This window comes from Oncorhynchus mykiss, chromosome 12 (genome assembly GCF_057628025.1).
Source record: "Oncorhynchus mykiss isolate SJ-2025 chromosome 12, ASM5762802v1, whole genome shotgun sequence".
Taxonomy (NCBI): Eukaryota; Metazoa; Chordata; class Actinopteri; order Salmoniformes; family Salmonidae; genus Oncorhynchus; species Oncorhynchus mykiss.
Genome location: NC_143033.1, coordinates 94592666 through 94611316, shown reverse-complemented (window position 1 = coordinate 94611316; position 18651 = coordinate 94592666). Strand labels below are relative to the sequence as shown.

Below are 18651 nucleotides of genomic sequence, written 5' to 3'. Positions count from 1 at the left end.
AAGTCTTCTGTCTAATTCCCGTATTTTCATTTATTTCTCACATCTCTCTAAGCAGGCAATATGCTAGTAGCTTGAATTACGTAATCGTTGTGCGACTGTGAGAGGTCCTACTTGTGCTTGCAGTTGTCGCACTTCTGTTTAACGTGTGTTGAATAGGTCAAACGACCTCTTGCTCTGTCAAAGATGTCTCGGTGCCTGAAATTGTTCAAATTCGCTTTGGGTTCTTCTCGAAGGGCCAACTCCAGGCTCCTGTCTTCTGGACGAGGATTGGGTAGTAGGACTGTAGGACCATTCAGTGAAGGTAAGCCGCTCGCTAACGTTAGTTCGCTAGCTAAAGCACTGCAGTTATATGAGCTAACTAACGTTAGCGTGCTCTGCCTGACGTTATATTACACAAGATCACTCACTCCCTGTCATATGCAACATGAAGTTGTCGACGACTGTGGAATGCGGTGTTTATTGACAAATGTGTCTTAACTAGCCATCCAACTATTTTTGTTTGAGCTAGCTAGCATATTTTGATATTTGGCATCTGGTGAATGAATTACATATGTGACCGGACCATTGTATATAAATATGGGGACAGTTGCATGTCTGCCCCGTACCGCAGCACAGACGACCAGTATCTTTACCAAGGATAATCAAATCAAATGTATAAGGATGTATCCTTGACCTAACCTACTTCATTGTAAACTTGCATTCATGTTGCATCAGATAAATCCAAGACAAGGACGTTCTAAAAGTGAACCATGACCACTGACACTCAATGCGTTTGAATATTCAATATGATGATTGCATGACCTCGCACACCACCTATCCCCTCCTGTCAACAGATGCCCATGTCAGGCAGCAGCAGAAACAATGGTCCAGAAGTGGCATGTGGAACCCCAGCCTTGGTCTCACCCAGTGTTCCTACTACAGCACCAAGGAAGCTGAGAGAGTCCCTCAGGATACAGACAAGGATCTAGAAGCTGAGAAAGCTCCTGCGACAGAGAAGGTTGAGGAAGTAGAGAATATTCAAGAGGCAGAGGATAAAGCTCCCGAAGAAGAACCCCTGCACACAATCATCCAAGACACAGAGAATGTCCAAGGTGATATGTTTTCTGACCTCAGACCTGTTAGCTAACATTCTCAGTTTTGTGCTATAACAATTGAAACTTCAACATCACTAGCCAGTGATTGTCATAGTATTATGATTTGGCAACATTAATGGACACTGGATAGTTGTATGTGTAGCTTATGATATACTTTAGTCCACATCCTGTGTCCTTAGCATGCTAAACTAATGAAGTTAACCGTTTTCAATCTGATTTGTCCAGGCACCTTTTCCAAGCATGAGTTCCAGGCTGAGACCAAGAAACTCTTGGACATTGTTGCTAGATCTCTGTACTCTGAGAAGGAGGTGAGGGGTGGTCTGACCAGTCACAGCAACTTGAGAACTGATTTGAATGCATATAAATGACTAACTGATGGACCAGTGATAATGTGCTTGCTGTATCTAGCTAGGTATTTCAGGAACCTTACGCTAAGATATTGTGTTTTTAACCTTTTCCATCCTGGCCCATTGCTCAGGTGTTCATCCGTGAGCTGATCTCCAATGGCAGTGACGCCCTGGAGAAGCTGCGCCACAAGCTGATAACGGGAGGGGGAGACACGGCCCCCATGGAGATCCACCTACAGACGGACCAGGCCAAGGGCACCTTCACCATCCAGGTACGCCCAAACCAGGACGAGGGACTAGGGTTGCTGTGGTAACTGCTAACATGCTTTAAAGAGTTTATTTACATTTTTATCCTATTTTTCTTGGAATTATTTTAGTCATGAATCATCGTCAAATGCTAATTTGATTGACTTAAAATGCACATAATCACTGTTAGATGTTTCTGTTCATTTCAAAGTTCTGTATAGCACAGTCTGCCACCTGGTGGATGAAACAGAACTTGCACAGTTATAAAACTTGCTGGCTGTAGTTCTGACAGCTGACTGTAGTTCTGACAGCTGGCTGTAGTTCTGACAGCTGGCTGTAGCTCTGACAGCTGGCTGTAGCTCTGACAGCTGGCTGTAGCTCTGACAGCTGGCTGTAGCTCTGACAGCTGGCTGTAGCTCTGACAGCTGGCTGTAGCTCTGACAGCTGGCTGTAGCTCTGACAGCTGGCTGTAGTTCCAAAGATAAGGAGGAAGGTATTACAGAATGGTCCTTTGCTCTTGGTGATGGCTTAACAGCAGCGTATTTATCATAGTATACCTTCCTCTTTTAGGACACAGGAGTTGGGATGAACCAAGAGGAGCTGGTGGCCAACCTGGGGACTATCGCTCGTTCTGGATCCAAGGTAAACCTCGCTCCCTTATCTTTGTTACATCTCTTACATTTCCCCATTATCTGCCTTCCCATTTCATTCATGTTTTAATTCCAATGACTTGAGGAATATTCAAAAAATCAATTATGGGCCTGTGATAATACCAGTATCACAATATTCTTTCCATGGCAAAAATGAAAACATGAAGCAGGCAACTCTTTGGTCCTTTTAAAAACCTGCTGTATGTAAAATATTGTGCCTTAGCTTGTAAAATAATGACATGACTCTGGATGACAGCGTACTGTTTGTTTCCAACAGTAGGGCTGTTTTCATAAAGAAATGAAATTCAATTTGTGGATTGTTTCTTTGCCACGTTACCAATGAGTGGTCACCATCTCTGTAACGATCTCTGGTATCTCTGGTATCGTCCCTCCCCAAATTCATCGTAATCTATTTACCTACCTCATCCCCATACTGTTTATATTTATTTACTTTTCTGCTCTTTTGCACACCAGTATCTCTACCTGCACATGATCATTTATCACTCCAGTGTTAATCTGCTAAATTGTAATTATTCGCCTACCTCCTCATGCCTTTTGCACACAATGTATATAGACTCTTTTTTTCTTTCTACTGTATTATTGACTTGTTTATTGTTTACTCCATGTGTAACTCTGTTGTTGTCTGTTCACACTGCTTTGCTTTATCTTGGCCAGGTCGCAGTTGTAAATGAGAACTTGTTCTCAACTGTCCTACCTGGTTAAATAAAGGTGTTCTCAACTAGCCTACCTGGTTAAATAAAGGTGTTCTCAACTAGCCTACCTGGTTAAATAAAGGTGTTCTCAACTGGCCTACCTGGTTAAATAAAGGTGTTCTCAACTGGCCTACCTGGTTAAATAAAGGTGTTCTCAACTAGCCTACCTGGTTAAATAAAGGTGTTCTCAACTGGCCTACCTGGTTAAATAAAGGTGTTCTCAACTGGCCTACCTGGTTAAATAAAGGTGTTCTCAACTAGCCTACCTGGTTAAATAAAGGTGTTCTCAACTGGCCTACCTGGTTAAATAAAGGTGTTCTCAACTAGCCTACCTGGTTAAATAAAGGTGTTCTCAACTGGCCTACCTGGTTAAATAAAGGTGTTCTCAACTGGCCTACCTGGTTAAATAAAGGTGTTCTCAACTGGCCTACCTGGTTAAATAAAGGTGTTCTCAACTGGCCTACCTGGTTAAATAAAGGTGTTCTCAACTGGCCTACCTGGTTAAATAAAGGTGTTCTCAACTGGCCTACCTGGTTAAATAAAGGTGTTCTCAACTGGCCTACCTGGTTAAATAAAGGTGTTCTCAACTAGCCTACCTGGTTAAATAAAGGTGTTCTCAACTGTCCTACCTGGTTAAATAAAGGTGTTCTCAACTAGCCTACCTGGTTAAATAAAGGTGTTCTCAACTGTCCTACCTGGTTAAATAAAGGTGTTCTCAACTAGCCTACCTGGTTAAATAAAGGTGTTCTCAACTGTCCTACCTGGTTAAATAAAGGTGTTCTCAACTAGCCTACCTGGTTAAATAAAGGTGTTCTCAACTGTCCTACCTGGTTAAATAAAGGTGTTCTCAACTAGCCTACCTGGTTAAATAAAGGTGTTCTCAACTGTCCTACCTGGTTAAATAAAACTATAAAAAATAAATCTACAATCTCATTCAATTACAATGTCAGGGCCTAAGCTTTCTCATTTCATCAATTTGCTCACATTTGTTGGTGTCTCTTTTCCATTCATTCACATTTTACCCCTGCTTCCTCTTTCTATCCCCCATCCCTTCTTCCTAGGCTTTCCTGGAGTCCCTGCAGAGCCAGGCGGAGGCCAGCAGCTCCATCATTGGTCAGTTTGGTGTGGGCTTCTACTCTGCCTTCATGGTGGCTGACCGTGTGGACGTCTACTCTCAGTCAGCCGAGCCCAGCAGCCCCGGATACAAGTGGTCCTCTGATGGGTAGGAGAGGAGGGAGGGTTGGAGAGGGGAGGAATTTGATCAGTGTGAAAAGAGGAAGGGATGGTAAGAAAGAGGAGAGAGAGAAGGATGGAGAGGTGACAGGTATGTCGATGGATTGTGCGAGAATATGGTGTGATAGCGAGGTATGTCTTAGTAACACATTTGAATATGTTTAATGTAAAAGATATGAACCACAGTGTGTGATCTCTGTGCTCCCCAGGTCTGGAGTGTTTAATGTAAAAGATATGAACCACAGTGTGTGATCTCTGTGCTCCCCAGGTCTGGAGTGTTTAATGTAAAAGATATGAACCACAGTGTGTGATCTCTGTGCTCCCCAGGTCTGGAGTGTTTGATGTAAAAGATATGAACCACAGTGTGTGATCTCTGTGCTCCCCAGGTCTGGAGTGTTTGATGTAAAGATATGAACCACAGTGTGTGATCTCTGTGCTCCCCAGGTCTGGAGTGTTTGATGTAAAAGATATGGACCACAGTGTGTGATCTCTGTGCTCCCCAGGTCTGGAGTGTTTAATGTAAAAGATATGAACCACAGTGTGTGATCTCTGTGCTCCCCAGGTCTGGAGTGTTTGATGTAAAGATATGAACCACAGTGTGTGATCTCTGTGCTCCCCAGGTCTGGAGTGTTTGATGTAAAAGATATGAACCACAGTGTGTGATCTCTGTGCTCCCCAGGTCTGGAGTGTTTAATGTAAAAGATATGAACCACAGTGTGTGATCTCTGTGCTCCCCAGGTCTGGAGTGTTTAATGTAAAAGATATGAACCACAGTGTGTGATCTCTGTGCTCCCCAGGTCTGGAGTGTTTGATGTAAAAGATATGAACCACAGTGTGTGATCTCTGTGCTCCCCAGGTCTGGAGTGTTTGATGTAAAGGTGATGGACCACAGTGTGTGATCTCTGTGCTCCCCAGGTCTGGAGTGTTTGATGTAAAGGTGATGGACCACAGTGTGTGATCTCTGTGCTCCCCAGGTCTGGAGTGTTTAATGTAAAGATATGAACCACAGTGTGTGATCTCTGTGCTCCCCAGGTCTGGAGTGTTTGAGATAGCTGAGGCAAGTGGGGTCAGACCAGGCACTAAGATAGTGCTGCATCTCAAGGATGACTGCAAGGAGTTCTCTGCTGAGGACAGAGTCAAAGGTATGGACCATACAAGACCCCTTTGATAACTGTACTGTCTTTTATAGACATTCCACATATATAGTAGACATTCAACATGCATAATCGTTCCTGTAAGATTCATGTCAGGGTCTGTGTCAGGCTGGGAGGCTTGCTGCTTGTCCAGGCAGGACTAACCGATGTCATATGTTGTTGCAGAGGTGGTGACCAAATACAGCAACTTTGTCAGTTTCCCCGTCTTCCTGAACGGACGACGACTCAACACTCTCCAGGTGAGCACCTGGCCCACTCTTCTGGTTCTATCAACTTCTTACAGGGTTGAGATGGACCACAGCGATTGCTTTTCATTGGACCACTGATTGTTATGGCTTAATGTCCTTCATGGGGTTGTTAGTGAGGATTAGTTGAATTGCTGGACTTATCGATGGGATTCTAATAGAGGGAATCAACTTATCTGGAAAAGTCAAGAGACAAACTGATTGACACATTAATTGGCCCTGACAACTTATTGGTTCTCAAAACTTGTTGGACTGATTCCCAGTTATTAGTCCTATTTTGTAGTGTAGTGTGTGTCTGCCTGCCTGTCTGTGCAGTGAGTGTGTGTACCTGCCTGCCTGCATGCTCTGTGTGTAACAGTGTATCCATCCGGTATATTAACGTCCCTCCCAGGCCCTGTGGATGATGGAACCCAAGTCCATCAGTGAGTGGCAGCACGAGGAGTTCTACCGTTACGTGGCTCAGTCGTACGACAAGCCCCGCTACACACTGCACTACCGCGCTGACGCCCCCGTCAACATCCGCTCCATCTTCTACGTCCCAGACGTGGTGAGGAGAGGGGGGGATCTTGGGGGTTGGGAGCAGAGGGCTAGCATGGGCTGGGGATAGAGGGTTAGGGAGCACTTGGGCACCAAGGGTGTGACTGGGGAGAGGAAGGGAGCAAACATACTTGTTGAGGAAAAGAGAAACTAATAAGTGATGTTAAATGAGATCTTTCTGAGGTCAAGGCTCTGTGACAGTTGTAAATGTGGACGTCCCGGTATGTTCACGACTGCCTGTAATATTACTGTGTGTCAATGTGTGAGCAGAAGCCGTCCATGTTTGACGTGAGCAGAGAGATGGGCTCCAGTGTGGCTCTGTACAGCAGGAAGGTTCTCATCCAGACCAAGGCCACTGAAATCCTGCCCAAGTGGCTACGCTTCCTTAGAGGTCAGTCTTTACTCAGTACCTCCTCAGCTGTGCCCATCTTAATGTCTCCCTTCATCTTTCCCCTCACATCTGCCCTCTGGTGTGTTTCCTTGTCTGTCTCTTTCCGGATCCTTTGTTGATTGTAGATGCTAGTAGTGTTACAGTATAACAGTGTGTATGTATTTGTGTATACAGGTGTGGTGGACAGTGAGGATATCCCATTGAACCTGAGCAGAGAGCTGCTGCAGGAGAGCACCCTCATCAGGTGAGACTGGAGCCCTACAACATCAGCTCTTTCCAGACAATGACACTGCTATGTCAAGTCTGTTGTACACATCACCCCTCTTTTAATAGTGCCTTTCTACTCCTTCTCCCTTACATCCACGGCTCTCACTCCCTTTTATTCTCTCATGATCTCTGCTTCTCTCCCTGTCATGCTTTCCATCTGTCTCTCTCTCTCTCTACAGGAAGCTGAGGGACGTTCTACAGCAGCGTATCATCAAGTTCCTGATGGACCAGAGTAAGAAGGAACCTGAGAAATACGCCAAGTTCTTTGAGGACTACGGCCTGTTCATCCGGGAGGGTATCGTCACCACGCAGGAGCAGGACGTCAGGGTGAGACTGGGGGGCTGGGACAGGAGGACGTCAGGGTGAGGCTGGGACAGGGGAGAGCAGGACGTCAGGGTGAGGCTGGGACAGGGGAGAGCATGACGTCAGGGTGAGGCTGGGGGGCTGGGACAGGGGAGAGCATGACGTCAGGGTGAGGCTGGGGGCTGGGACAGGGGAGAGCAGGACGTCAGGGTGAGGCTGGGGGGCTGGGACAGGGGAGAGCAGGACGTCAGGGTGAGGCTGGGGGGCTGGGACAGGGGAGAGCAGGACGTCAGGGTGGGGCTGGGACAGGGGAGAGCAGGACGTCAGGGTGAGACTGGGGGGCTGGGACAGGGGAGAGCAGGACGTCAGGGTGAGGCTGGGGGGCTGGGACAGGGGAGAGCAGGACGTCAGGGTGAGGCTGGGGGGCTGGGACAGGGGAGAGCAGGACGTCAGGGTGAGGCTGGGGGGCTGGGACAGGAGGACGTCAGGGTGAGGCTGGGGGGCTGGGACAGGGGAGAGCAGGACGTCAGGGTGAGGCTGGGGGGCTGGGACAGGGGAGAGCAGGACGTCAGGGTGAGGCTGGGACAGGGGAGAGCAGGATGTCAGGGTGAGACTGGGACAGGGGAGAGCAGGACGTCAGGGTGAGACTGGGACAGGGGAGAGCAGGACGTCAGGGTGAGACTGGGACAGGGGAGAGCAGGACGTCAGGGTGAGACTGGGACAGGGGAGAGCAGGACGTCAGGGTGAGACTGGGACAGGGGAGAGCAGGACGTCAGGGTGAGACTGGGACAGGGTAGAGCAGGACGTCAGGGTGAGACTGGGACAGGGGAGAGCAGGACGTCAGGGTGAGACTGGGACAGGGGAGAGCAGGACGTCAGGGTGAGACTGGGACAGGGGAGAGCAGGACGTCAGGGTGAGACTGGGACAGGGGAGAGCTGGGGTGGAGGAATGGAGGTGTGAAGAATAGAAAAAATGGTATGCGTGTAGGTTTTTTGGGGAAGGGAGCAAGAGGATCATGTCCTAGGAATCAGAAATGTGAATTATGTCAGTCATGTCCCACACTCATTATCACTCAGTCCTTTCTGTCTCTCTCGCTGTCTTTGTACAGGAGGACATCGGCAAGCTGTTGAGGTTTGAGTCTTCAGTGCTACCCGCGGGCCAGCAGACCAACCTGAAGGAGTACGGCTCCCGTATGAAGGCCGGGACACGTAACATCTACTACCTGTGTGCCCCAAACCGACACCTGGCTGAACACTCCCCCTACTTTGAGGCCATGAAGCAGAAAGACATGGAAGTGAGTTGTTTTCAGATAGCCTGCTACCAGATCTGTTGGCTGTCTTGCTAACTCCTATGAGCATTGTCATGTCAAACAACGACCACAGATCTGGGACCAGGCTAGTTTTCAGATGGGAATATAAGACAGAAGTGATGGTGGAGGATAATGTCTGTCACTTCATCAGTGGTGGGCAGGATTTCATCATTACTCCCTCTAGTTGTTGTCAGTCTGTTTTCTTTCTCTCCTTTTCTTTGTCTCCAGGTGCTATTCTGCTATGAGCAGTTTGACGAGCTCACCCTCCTGCACCTCAGAGAGTTTGACAAGAAGAAGCTGATCTCTGTGGAAACAGACATTGTGGTGGACCACTACAAGGAGGAGAAGTACCAGGACAGCAAGCCTGGTAAGACCCATCTCTCTCTGACCATGTCACTGAATGCTGCGGGAATTTACATTCGAGGGGAAATCCTTGCTTCCACTTATGTCACATTTTCACCTGATCATGGATATCAATAACCAGGTTTCCGTCCAACCTGTTAATGTGAGTGAAGTTCATCGGATAAAACATGTCATGACAGGCCTGAGGGAAACAGCTAATTTGTCAGTAAACTTTCCAAATGTCGACAAAACAAAATATGATGGACAATGTGGGATATTTTTGTGTCTGTAAAATGAATTATGTGGGAAATGCCGGTGGATACGCTTTTATGTGGAAGTATTGTGTGGTCCTCTCACTAGGACTGGGGAAAGCCCTCAGTTCATTAGGCTTCAGATGGAGGTTATGAAGAACTTCACTAGGACTGGGGAAAGCCCTCAGTTCATTAGGCTTCAGATGGAGGTTATGAAGAACTTCACTAGGACTGGGGAAAGCCCTCAGTTCATTAGGCTTCAGGTGGAGGTTATGAAGAACTTCACTAGGACTGGGGAAAGCCCTCAGTTCATTAGGCTTCAGGTGGAGGTTATGAAGAACTTCACTAGGACTGGGGAAAGCCCTCAGTTCATTAGGCTTCAGATGGAGGTTATGAAGAACTTCACTAGGACTGGGGAAAGCCCTCAGTTCATTAGGCTTCAGATGGAGGTTATGAAGAACTTCACTAGGACTGGGGAAAGCCCTCAGTTCATTAGGCTTCAGATGGAGGTTATGAAGAACTTCACTAGGACTGGGGAAAGCCCTCAGTTCATTAGGCTTCAGATGGAGGTTATGAAGAACTTCACTAGGACTGGGGAAAGCCCTCAGTTCATTAGGCTTCAGATGGAGGTTATGAAGAACTTCACTAGGACTGGGGAAAGCCCTCAGTTCATTAGGCTTCAGATGGAGGTTATGAAGAACTTCACTAGGACTGGGGAAAGCCCTCAGTTCATTAGGCTTCAGATGGAGGTTATGAAGAACTTCACTAGGACTGGGGAAAGCCCTCAGTTCATTAGGCTTCAGATGGAGGTTATGAAGAACTTCACTAGGGCTGGGGAAAGCCCTCAGTTCATTAGGCTTCAGATGGAGGTTATGAAGAACTTCACTAGGACTGGGGAAAGCCCTCAGTTCATTAGGCTTCAGATGGAGGTTATGAAGAACTTCACTAGGACTGGGGAAAGCCCTCAGTTCATTAGGCTTCAGATGGAGGTTATGAAGAACTTCACTAGGACTGGGGAAAGCCCTCAGTTCATTAGGCTTCAGATGGAGGTTATGAAGAACTTCACTAGGACTGGGGAAAGCCCTCAGTTCATTAGGCTTCAGATGGAGGTTATGAAGAACTTCACTAGGACTGGGGAAAGCCCTCAGTTCATAACCTCCATCTGAAGCCTAATGAAGAACTTCACTAGGGCTGGGGAAAGCCCTCAGTTCATTAGGCTTCAGATGGAGGTTATGAAGAACTTCACTAGGACTGGGGAAAGCCCTCAGTTCATTAGGCTTCAGATGGAGGTTATGAAGAACTTCACTAGGACTGGGGAAAGCCCTCAGTTCATTAGGCTTCAGATGGAGGTTATGAAGAACTTCACTAGGACTGGGGAAAGCCCTCAGTTCATTAGGCTTCAGGTGGAGGTTATGAAGAACTTCACTAGGACTGGGGAAAGCCCTCAGTTCATTAGGCTTCAGGTGGAGGTTATGAAGAACTTCACTAGGACTGGGGAAAGCCCTCAGTTCATTAGGCTTCAGATGGAGGTTATGAAGAACTTCACTAGGACTGGGGAAAGCATGCAGTTCATTAGGCTTCAGGTGGAGGTTATGAAGAACTTCACTAGGACTGGAGAAAGCCCTCAGTTCATTAGGCTTCAGATGGAGGTTATGAAGAACTTCACTAGGACTGGGGAAAGCCCTCAGTTCATTAGGCTTCAGATGGAGGTTATGAAGAACTTCACTAGGACTGGGGAAAGCCCTCAGTTCATTAGGCTTCAGATGGAGGTTATGAAGAACTTCACTAGGACTGGGGAAAGCCCTCAGTTCATTAGGCTTCAGATGGAGGTTATGAAGAACTTCACTAGGACTGGGGAAAGCCCTCAGTTCATTAGGCTTCAGATGGAGGTTATGAAGAACTTCACTAGGACTGGGGAAAGCCCTCAGTTCATTAGGCTTCAGATGGAGGTTATGAAGAACTTCACTAGGACTGGGGAAAGCCCTCAGTTCATTAGGCTTCAGATGGAGGTTATGAAGAACTTCACTAGGACTGGGGAAAGCCCTCAGTTCATTAGGCTTCAGATGGAGGTTATGAAGAACTTCACTAGGACTGGGGAAAGCCCTCAGTTCATTAGGCTTCAGATGGAGGTTATGAAGAACTTCACTAGGGCTGGGGAAAGCCCTCAGTTCATTAGGCTTCAGATGGAGGTTATGAAGAACTTCACTAGGGCTGGGGAAAGCCCTCAGTTCATTAGGCTTCAGATGGAGGTTATGAAGAACTTCACTAGGACTGGGGAAAGCCCTCAGTTCATTAGGCTTCAGATGGAGGTTATGAAGAACTTCACTAGGACTGGGGAAAGCCCTCAGTTCATTAGGCTTCAGGTGGAGGTTATGAAGAACTTCACTAGGACTGGGGAAAGCCCTCAGTTCATTAGGCTTCAGGTGGAGGTTATGAAGAACTTCACTAGGACTGGGGAAAGCCCTCAGTTCATTAGGCTTCAGGTGGAGGTTATGAAGAACTTCACTAGGACTGGGGAAAGCCCTCAGTTCATTAGGCTTCAGATGGAGGTTATGAAGAACTTCACTAGGACTGGGGAAAGCATGCAGTTCATTAGGCTTCAGGTGGAGGTTATGAAGAACTTCACTAGGACTGGAGAAAGCCCTCAGTTCATTAGGCTTCAGATGGAGGTTATGAAGAACTTCACTAGGACTGGGGAAAGCCCTCAGTTCATTAGGCTTCAGATGGAGGTTATGAAGAACTTCACTAGGACTGGGGAAAGCCCTCAGTTCATTAGGCTTCAGATGGAGGTTATGAAGAACTTCACTAGGACTGGGGAAAGCCCTCAGTTCATTAGGCTTCAGATGGAGGTTATGAAGAACTTCACTAGGACTGGGGAAAGCCCTCAGTTCATTAGGCTTCAGATGGAGGTTATGAAGAACTTCACTAGGACTGGGGAAAGCCCTCAGTTCATTAGGCTTCAGATGGAGGTTATGAAGAACTTCACTAGGACTGGGGAAAGCCCTCAGTTCATTAGGCTTCAGGTGGACGTTATGAAGAACTTCACTAGGACTGGGGAAAGCATGCAGTTCATTAGGCTTCAGATGGAGGTTATGAAGAACTTCACTAGGACTGGGGAAAGCCCTCAGTTCATTAGGCTTCAGATGGAGGTTATGAAGAACTTCACTAGGGCTGGGGAAAGCCCTCAGTTCATTAGGCTTCAGGTGGAGGTTATGAAGAACTTCACTAGGACTGGGGAAAGCCCTCAGTTCATTAGGCTTCAGATGGAGGTTATGAAGAACTTCACTAGGACTGGGGAAAGCCCTCAGTTCATTAGGCTTCAGATGGAGGTTATGAAGAACTTCACTAGGACTGGGGAAAGCCCTCAGTTCATTAGGCTTCAGATGGAGGTTATGAAGAACTTCACTAGGACTGGGGAAAGCATGCAGTTCATTAGGCTTCATATGAGGTTATGAAGAACTTCACTAGGACTGGGGAAAGCCCTCAGTTCATTAGGCTTCATATGAGGTTATGAAGAACTTCACTAGGACTGGAGAAAGCATGCAGTTCATTATGCTTCAGATGGAGGTTATGAAGAACTTCACTAGGACTGGGGAAAGCATGCAGTTCATTATGCTTCAGATGGAGGTTATGAAGAACTTCACTAGGACTGGAGAAAGCATGCAGTTCATTAGGCTTCAGATGGAGGTTATGAAGAACTTAAAGTGATGAAAGTGCACAGTGATCTTGACGCTCCTTTCCAATAAATCTCCAGGGTCTGATTCTGGTGACATGTTGTTTGATGCTTGGCTGCCGTTTGACGACAAAAAGTAATTTATCTCTTTTGCCCGTAATAATGTCATGTAGGCTACACCAGCACTGTTTCTGCCAGCTGTTGGCTGGAGCGCCCTGCTACACCAGAGTGGACACGCTCTCTATTTAACGTGTTGTGAGAGAACCCTCAGTACTGTTGACAATAGAAACCCATTTAACTTTGTATTTTTTATTCAGTAAAAAAAATGCAAAAGGTATTTTATGTACATTACGTCATCACACACAGCCTTTTGTCCCTACAAGTGACTGATGAAAACACATCTCTGGTGGGACAACACATCTCTGGTGGGACAACACATCTCTGGTGGGACAACACATCTCTGGTGGGACAACACATCTCTGGTGGGACAACACATCTCTGGTGGGACAGCACATCTCTGGTGGGACAACACATCTCTGGTGGGACAACACATATCTGGTGGGACAGCACATATCTGGTGGGACAACACATCTCTGGTGGGACAGCACATATCTGGTGGGACAACACATCTCTGGTGGGACAGCACATCTCTGGTGGGACAACACATCTCTGGTGGGAAAACACACATCTCTGGTGGGACAACACATCTCTGGTGGGACAACACATCTCTGGTGGGACAACACATCTCTGGTGGGACAACACATCTCTGGTGGGACAACACATCTCTGGTGGGACAACACATCTCTGGTGGGACAACACATCTCTGGTGGGACAACACATCTCTGGTGGGACAACACATCTCTGGTGGGACAACACACATCTCTGGTGGGACAACACACATCTCTGGTGGGACAACACACATCTCTGGTGGGACAACACACATCTCTGGTGGGACAACACACATCTCTGGTGGGAAAACACACATCTCTGGTGGGACAACACATCTCTGGTGGGACAACACATCTCTGGTGGGACAACACACATCTCTGGTGGGACAACACACATCTCTGGTGGGACAACACACATCTCTGGTGGGACAACACACATCTCTGGTGGGAAAACACATCTCTGGTGGGAAAACACACATCTCTGGTGGGACAACACACATCTCTGGTGGGACAACACACATCTCTGGTGGGACAACACACATCTCTGGTGGGACAACACACATCTCTGGTGGGACAACACACATCTCTGGTGGGACAACACACATCTCTGGTGGGACAACACACATCTCTGGTGGGACAACACACATCTCTGGTGGGACAACACACATCTCTGGTGGGACAACACACATCTCTGGTGGGACAACACACATCTCTGGTGGGACAACACACATCTCTGGTGGGACAACACACATCTCTGGTGGGACAACACACATCTCTGGTGGGACAACACACATCTCTGGTGGGACAACACACATCTCTGGTGGGACAACACACATCTCTGGTGGGACAACACACATCTCTGGTGGGACAACACACATCTCTGGTGGGACAACACACATCTCTGGTGGGACAACACACATCTCTGGTGGGACAACACACATCTCTGGTGGGACAACACACATCTCTGGTGGGACAACACACATCTCTGGTGGGACAACACACATCTCTGGTGGGACAACACACATCTCTGGTGGGACAACACACATCTCTGGTGGGACAACACACATCTCTGGTGGGACAACACACATCTCTGGTGGGAAAATGCACAGGTTTTTATGCAGATTTTGTCTCCAATTGGATGGAATCCTGGCTAATGGGAGACGAAGTGAAATCTGCCTCTTAGCCTCCAACCACAGAGCTAATCTAGGAGTTAACCTAGCGTCAGACAGCAATATGAAGTACTCTAAAACTAACTCTGTGTTCTCTCCTGTGTCTATAGCCTCTGAGCGTCTGACAGAGGAGCAGACTGAGGACCTGATCTCCTGGATGAGGAACAATCTGGGAAACAGAGTCACCAACATCAAGGTACTGTTACCCTACCATCACTATCTACACTATTCAACATCAAGGTACTGTTACCCTACCATCACTATCTACACTAGTCACCAACATCACGGTACTGTTACCCTACCATCACTATCTACACTAGTCACCAACATCAAGGTACTGTTACCCTACCATCACTATCTACACTAGTCACCAACATCAAGGTACTGTTACCCTACCATCACTATCTACACTAGTTCCATTACCCTGATCACTATAACCCAGTGGGGAACGGTCCAGGGCCTCTTCCGTGGTCTTGTGTGACTGATTTGATCCAGCCTATATATACAGTAACTACTGGCTAACTGGACTTTGGTACCGTATGTAAGAATCAGTCCATTTGTAAGATTTCCTTTGTCTGTGACTGCTCATTCTTCAACTTTGACCCCCTGACCTCCAGGTGACCCCTCGTCTGGACACCCACCCAGCCATGATCACGGTGCTGGAGATGGGTGCCGCACGCCACTTCCTGCGTACCCAGCAGATGGCCCGCAGCACAGAGGAGAGGGCCCAGATACTGCAGCCCACCCTGGAGATCAACGCTGGGTACAGGAGGGGGGATGGAGGGGAGAGGGATCTCTAAATCGAGGCGTTTTATGCAAATCCATAAGTTTCAAGTTTTATTTGTCACATGCACAAGTGAAATGCTTAACTTGTCAGCAGTATTCAATGTCAAAATAGTATTGTGTTGATTTGTGCTTGTCTCCTGCTCTACCTTTCCTCTGTAGTCATGACCTCATCAAGAAGATGCACTCACTGAAGGAGTCCGACTCTGCACTCGCACAACTGCTGCTGGAGCAGGTAGAGTACACTATCCTGGGTCACACTATCCTGGGTCACACTATCCTGGGTCACACTATCCTGGGTCACACTATCCTGGGTCACACTATCCTGGGTCACACTATCCTGGGTCACACGATCCTGGGTCACACTATCCTGGGTCACACTCCCTACACTTTGGGGTCTGAAGCCATATCAAGCTGGGACCAGGGTTTGGGCCCATTCCATTTACAGTGTAATTTCAGTTTACTTCCTGAATTGTACTGAATTGAAATGGAATTTACCCTCAACACTGGTTGAGACACAAACATTATCAGCACTTTAAAAAACATGGTTGTTAGATTCTCTGGAAATGGGGCTCTTCGGGACATTCATAGTTCTCTGAGTTTAATGGCAATCTGTTTCACTCTTATTTGTGTCAGTTTCATTCTCATACCTGTTGTGTTCGGACTCCTAGATGTCAAACTAAGATGAATCCTTGAGACGGTGGTATTAGACCAGTCTTGCATGTGTCTCTAACCCCTTCTGATCCTTGACCTCAAGATCTACGACAACGCCATGATCGCAGCGGGCCTCAACGACGACCCCCGACCCATGATCGCCCGCCTCAACAACCTGCTGACCAGAGCGCTGGAGAAACACTGAGACGTCACGGCCGTCAACTGTAGGGCCGATACACTACAGTCACTGCCTGGTTTAACTCCCCATCTCCCCAACCAACTGTCCTACTGGTCAGGTAGGCCCTACATAGACACGTGACCTGGCTCTACATGCTGCAGATACTACCCCCATCAACAACACACGGCTCTGGTGGCCTTTCCACATTCAGGCCTGCCCATCTGTACCCCAGAAAAGTCCCTTCAATACCAACGGACTGTTGGAGGAGAGCAGGGAGGCTTCGGCCTGCTCAGAGACCTGAAAATGGAGTAGACGGACACGACTCAAGCTGTGGATGTGTGTGTTGCTCAGACTCTCCAGCAGTGTTGACTCATGTTGTGTGTGATGACCCAGATATTTATCAGACTGTGTCATGAGCAGAGTGGAAACCCCAGATCTGAAGAATGGGTTAGGGCTTTGTAAAGGACGTCTTATTGACATTGGGACTGGTGTAATGATCGTACACATTTCCATGACGTGCAGACTTCCTAGATGACCGTTCAATACAATTGTTACCGTTGGCCCTCTTTTTTTCTTCCTATTTTAGTGTTTGTCATCTTGATTCGTGTTCCACATTTTTTTTGTACCATTTTTTTTGTTAGGTGATATTTTCCTCCCAGCTATTCCTCAGATATGATGGTTGGCAATCCCAATATTAGAGCCATAGATTCCTGTCCTTCAGAGAATAGTATTCAAACTGACTGTAAAGACTTATTTTACAATTAGATGTGTTGCTGGGAGAAATTTGTACGAGATTGTATATTACCATCTGTGTGGAATTTGACAAATGTCTTAATTCGGTGCTCCATCCAATATTATTAGTTATCCATCCAATATTATTAGTTATATATCCAATATTATTAGTTATCCATCCAATTGTTTTTTTGTACCTGTTAACAAAGGCTGACATCGAAGAAAGAGCGCGTCTAATACTCTGATTGTAACGTATGATACTGATGTATTGTGAATAAAAGCCATTTACTGAACCCTGTGGATTGACCTCTAGAGGCCTGTTTATACCTGGTGCTAACATGCGTAATGCGTCCTGTAGTCAGGCACACGGTCTAGCTGGATGTCTCGTGTAAACAGATGTTTTATGCAACCATTTAAGGCTGGGATTCAATCCATTCTGTATTATAGCACACATTTTCCAGGTCATTTCTGATTGAGTCTGCAGAGATGACTGTAAATGCGCTATCTGTGGACGTAGAGGAAAATGCCTTTAAAAGCTGAATTGGTGGCTGTCCAGCCTGCTGCTCTATGGAGTGAATGTATCTAAAAATATCACACTCAAATAAGAGGGACCAGGAAAAATACATTTTAATACCAAGTGTAGATGAGGCAAAGCTTCATCAGATAGTGATGGGATCTACACCCTTGCCGAAGCACTTTCTCAAAAAATGTCCATCCACTTTCTCAAAAAATGCATCGGCAAGATTAAAACCTGTGACACCGCTTGTTTTTTCACATATTTAAAGGTAGTACACTGAACAACAATATACACATGTAAAGTGTTGGTCCCATGTTTCATGAGCTGAGGTAAATAAAATCCCAGACATTCTCCATACACACAAAAAGCTTATTTCTTTCAAATTTTGTGCACATTTGTTTACGTCCCTGTTAGTGAGCATTTCTCCTTTGCCAAGATCAGGGCTGCCCAACCCTCTTCCTGGAGATCTACTGTCCTGTGGGTTTTCAGCCCAACCCTCTTCCTGGAGATCTACCGTCCTGTGGGTTTTCAGCCAAACCCTCTTCCTGGAGATCTACCGTCCTGTGGGTTTTCAGTCCAACCCTCTTCCTTGGAGACCTACAGTCCTGTGGGTTTTCAGTCCAACCCTCTTCCTTGGAGACCTACAGTCCTGTGGGTTTTTAGTCCAACCCTCTTCCTTGGAGACCTACAGTCCTGTGGGTTTTCAGTCCAACCCTCTTCCTGGAGATCTACTGTCCTGTGGGTTTTTAGCCCAACCCTCTTCCTGGAAATCTACCATCCTGTGGGTTTTCAGTCCAACCCTCTTCCTGGAGATCTACAGTCCTGTGGGTTTTCAGTCCAACCCTCTTCCTTGGAGACCTACAGTCCTGTGGGTTTTCAGTCCAACCCTCTTCCTGGAGATCTACTGTCCTGTGGGTTTTCAGTCCAACCCTCTTCCTGGAGATCTACAGTCCTGTGGGTTTTCAGCCCAACCCTCTTCCTTGGAGACCTACAGTCCTGTGGGTTTTCAGTCCAACCCTCTTCCTGGAGATCTACTGTCCTGTGGGTTTTCAGTCCAACCCTCTTCCTTGGAGACCTACAGTCCTGTGGGTTTTCAGTCCAACCCTCTTCCTGGAGATCTACTGTCCTGTGGGTTTTTAGCCCAACCCTCTTCCTGGAAATCTACCATCCTGTGGGTTTTCAGTCCAACCCTCTT

General features: G+C 47.1%; 1 protein-coding gene across 1 annotated transcript; it reads left to right on the top strand.

Annotated features, from left to right (window-relative positions):
- The first annotated feature begins 73 nt into the window (after positions 1 to 73).
- On the top strand, positions 74 to 17232 carry LOC110485269 (heat shock protein 75 kDa, mitochondrial). Its single transcript, XM_090194245.1, has 18 exons — positions 74 to 301; positions 834 to 1091; positions 1320 to 1402; positions 1573 to 1713; positions 2258 to 2329; positions 4112 to 4272; positions 5316 to 5425; positions 5603 to 5676; positions 6074 to 6229; positions 6490 to 6610; positions 6785 to 6854; positions 7057 to 7204; positions 8289 to 8474; positions 8718 to 8856; positions 14703 to 14788; positions 15210 to 15355; positions 15538 to 15610; positions 16133 to 17232. The coding sequence occupies exons 1-18, from the start codon at positions 184 to 186 to the stop codon at positions 16232 to 16234; spliced, it is 2244 nt and encodes a 747-aa protein (XP_090050371.1). The 5' UTR covers positions 74 to 183; the 3' UTR covers positions 16235 to 17232.
- Positions 17233 to 18651: the final 1419 nt, after the last annotated feature.